Source organism: Quercus lobata, chromosome 2, assembly GCF_001633185.2.
Source record: "Quercus lobata isolate SW786 chromosome 2, ValleyOak3.0 Primary Assembly, whole genome shotgun sequence".
Lineage (NCBI taxonomy): Eukaryota > Viridiplantae > Streptophyta > Magnoliopsida > Fagales > Fagaceae > Quercus > Quercus lobata.
In genome coordinates, this window is record NC_044905.1 from 71496307 (window position 1) to 71500585 (window position 4279).

The window sequence follows — 4279 nt, forward strand, 5'->3', positions numbered from 1 at the left end:
AGTAATTAATATATTTAATGGGTGATGATAAACTTGATCAAAAAAAGTCAAAATTAATGGATTAAACCGCTCCCCCCCCCCCCCCCCCCCCCCCTCCTCGTTACCTAAAAAAAAAAGTAAAAAGTTTCATATGCCAAGAGTCATGAGAGGTTTCTTCCTATAAATTCTCACCACCCTCTCTAATGCACTAACAAATAGCTAATACAACTATGGCTTCCATTTCCCACCTCCCAATTTCTTTATTTGCTTATGCTTCCCTTCTCTTTTTTTATACTCTCATATGTTTGGGTAATGCTTCAATCGAGCAACCATCTTCTAGAAAGCTTTCAATTCGAGAATCACTTAAGCTATACCATGATCGACATGTAATTACTCCACCAAGCATCCCTTTTGATTCCCTACCGGTTTCAGGGCCAAAAAAGCCTTCAATTCGCACATCACTTAAGCTATACCATGATCAACATGTAATTACTCCACCAAGTATCCCTTCTGATTTCCTACCGGTTTCAGTTTCAGTACCAAAAAAGCCTTCAATTCGTGTATCACTTAAGCCATACCATGATCAACATGTAATTACTCCACCAAGCATCCCTTCTGATTTCCTACCAATTTCAGAGCCAACAAAGCTTCCAATTCGCACATCACTTAAGCTATACCATGATCGACACGTAATTGGGCAAGTTATCAAAATGTTCAACTAGTAATATCGTCTTTTTTCTTTTTTTCTTTTTTTTTTTTAATTCCATGATATTGTGCTTTTATTACCATCATTAGGACAAACTTTGTCCTTACCATTACACTAGAACTATTAAATTCCATCAGAGAATGTTCCTAGTTTGGCACTGGCACACCAAGGTTGACAAGTTATTTCTAAATTCCCACGGCATCAATATGTATATAAATAACAAAAGGTTTGTGCCACTTCAAATCGCATCTAGATGGCTCCTTCATCAAATTCTTTCTCCAAACACAACATAAGAGGGATTTACGTTTCTCATAACATGGCACAGGAACATAACAGTTCACATAACTAGGCATGTGTTTGTACTTTGTAGTTTGTACCTTTAACTTTGAATCAAATTAAAACCCAGTCAATAACCATATTTTTGAGCTTTGAGTATTTTGACCCAGGCAATCCTGCAACAGAGCCATTTGATCACCTACCAAGCAATCTCAATAAGAAGATTCAATCACTATCACAAACATAACAATAATTAATCAACAATATAATATTACTAGCACAGAAAGTCCGCAATTAACATTCCTCAGCAACAAAAAGGTTAACATACCCAATAGGGCCAATACAATCTCAAACTAACTTCAAACATGAGCAAGGCTGTTAAGTTGGTTTTTTAAACAAGTGCTTGATGTCATCTCCAATGTATTTGTAGAATGGCTACCAGTATATAAAGAGAAATCAGAACCTTCAATTGCATTTCTAGTTTCAAGCCAGAAGAAGCACGCAAAAGCAAAACCACATCATCGATCAAAGGACCACAGAACACACCATCTTTTGTCTGGCTTGTTTTATAGCTGAGGAAACTGATTAAAGTTGGACTTGGACCTGCCTTGAATGTCAAAGAGAATTTCTCAGCCGAGCCAGTCCCATTGCTCTTCAGCGAAATTCTGGGCAGTCGATCCTGCTAGAGCACCTACTAAGAAATCTCCCACACAAGTATCATTAGCATCTCCCAATGTGAAATTCAAGTTATAGGTAGAGCCTTCGTTAAGAATTGTTGGTATTTGTATGCCAGCTGAAACTCCTGAGACAATCTCTATAGCAGCATTGCCTTGTGGGACAAAGTAGTATTTGGAGTCTATGTATTTGACAGTTCCTTGCACAGACCATAGTAGTAATGGGGATTGAACAGGACTTGGTGTTTGATCAAGCAGAATTCCCTCAGTAGAGTTACTCAAGAAATCAGGACCGTATTCAAATCCTCCATTTAGCAATAGGTTATCTGTGTCCAACCACAAACAACCCTTCAATAATTGTGTAAAATTGTAAATGTAGCTTCATTCTTTTTTTGCAATGCTCTGCATAATGCGCTTTATCGAGACTTAAGAGCCTCAAACTACTTGTGCCTATATGTTCTTCTCGAAGAAAATTTTGACTAAAGAGATGAACTATTGAACATAATTTGGTAAACAACAACAACAAAAAAAAAAAAAAAAAAAAAAAACCTTAATCCCAAAATTTTGAAGTCGGCTGTGGATTCTCAATAAACTAATTAGGGTCAATTACATGTATTCATTTCCGGTCATACTATGAACATAATATGGTAAACGCTAGTAGTAAAATAGATCCTATGTTGCACGCTAGAACCTGTGAAGGCAAATCTTGAACTTAAAAACAATATCCTTGGCAACAAACAGAGGCTGGAATTCATGGATTTCCAATCTTAGGTACTTGGAAAAACTGAAAAGTTTTCATGATCTTTGAGCTTTATTAATTCCATAATTCCAACCTTATTTATCCATAAATTTAAATTTAAATTTTGACTCAAAATTGATGGACTATTTTCAATTGTTATGTAGAATTAGAAATGTACTTACCAGTGGCTTCAAAAGATTCTGCAATGCCCTTAAGGAGAAGCGTATCAAGCACAGGCCAACATATGGAATTGGGATCAGTTTCTGTGGTTTGGCTTTGAAACACGAGATTAATAGGCTCTCCCTCACCCCAACTACCCAAGTAGTGACCATAGCTCTCCCATGTTTTCCCATAATGTTGCTTCCAAGAAAAGACCATGGTACTATCTGGGGCTGACACTACTATATCAGCGTTGGCTGAACAATTCTGACCTCCTGGGGCCAACGTGAAGGTAAGCAAGTAATTTATGATATTGCCATTAGCAGTGAAAGTTTGGTTGTTTGCCATCTTGACCCAATTGTATGCCATGTCCATTCCCTGGCAATGATATGTTTTGACTATCTTTTACATAATTCATGGTACCTTCAAATGTCCATCCAGGAATTGTGTTGTTTTGGCCCAATGGCACAACTGAGGAGTTGGAATTTCCTGTCAAGTTTGATGGTGGAGATTCAAAATCTGGATTCTGAAGAAGATCTGCATATATGAACATGTTAATATATGTTAAAAATATATATATGTTACTCAAAACAAGATACTTCATTTGCTACAATATTTGCTTATGTCTTTTTACTTTTGGGTGTTGGGAAATTGCGTAGTAAAGAATAAAGATCGAAACTTTGTTGCTGATGTTACCTGCGGATGCTAATCCTATGAAAAAAAGTGAGGGAAGGATGATTTCCGGCTGCATTTTCTTTGCTACAGAAGGAATAAAATTGGATTGTTTGATTACAACAAGCAAGAGTGTAGATCCACAAAATATAAAAGAGAGTAACCTTAGAAGTCTGAAACGTTGACTCTATGGAAGTCACATGACTACGTGAGCTGTACATGTTTCCTTTTCTAGGCATTTCTAGGCCCGTTGTATTATTATTATTATTGTTTATTTATTGTTTTTTTTTTTTGGTAAAAGGGAAATATTATTAAACACAAAAGGAGAGACTACACAGCAACAGAAGCCATACTGGCAGCAACCAGTCTACAATAATACAAGCCATTGATGTCCTTAGCTAATAAAGTTTCTAGTTCAGCAGTAAAAGGAAAATCAAACACAGCAAAATCTTCCTGCATAGAACAGCCCCATTTTGCGAACCAATCCGCACATTTATTGGCTTCTCTAAACACATGCACCACCCGTACTTGAGGAAACTTGTCCAGGAGGTATCTGCAATCAAATAACAGAGGAGCATAAGCTGAGTTAGGATTCTTTTTTGAGTTTAGCAGCCCAACAATCACCATAGCATCCAGTTCAACATCCAGTTGCCGAATTCCAAGGTGATCCGCAAGTCTCAACCCATCTCTCAAAGCCCATAGCTCAGCCATGATGCTTGAGGTGAAACCAATTGATCTTGCATAGTCCTTGACCCAGATTCCTTGACTATCTCTAATGATCCCTCCACCCCCTGCCTTACCCGGATTTCCAAATGATGCACCATCTGAATTAAGTTTGAACCAACCCTCTCTTGGCTTATTCCAACCAACAGGAATTACAACCTTTGCATTAGTTTATTTATTGTTATGTAAACTACGTATGTTGTATTATATTCCTCATAAATTACTTTTTATTAGTAGAATTTTTAAGGAAGAATAACGTTAGGGAGACAATATTTTTTTCCCCATAGTTTTTTAAAATATAATTATCAATATGGTATGTTGTTATTTGAATAGAGCAATGCTAGAACCACA

The 4279-nt window shown here is 36.9% G+C and overlaps 1 protein-coding gene across 1 annotated transcript; it reads right to left on the bottom strand.

Annotated features, from left to right (window-relative positions):
* Positions 1–1213: 1213 nt before the first annotated feature.
* On the bottom strand, positions 1214–3641 carry LOC115978230. Its single transcript, XM_031100247.1, is given in 5 exon segments — positions 1214–1620; positions 1622–1961; positions 2557–2873; positions 2875–3070; positions 3230–3641. Coding segments are annotated over 5 exon segments (1158 nt in total). The 5' UTR covers positions 3285–3641; the 3' UTR covers positions 1214–1370.
* Between the last annotated feature and the right edge of the window lie 638 nt (positions 3642–4279).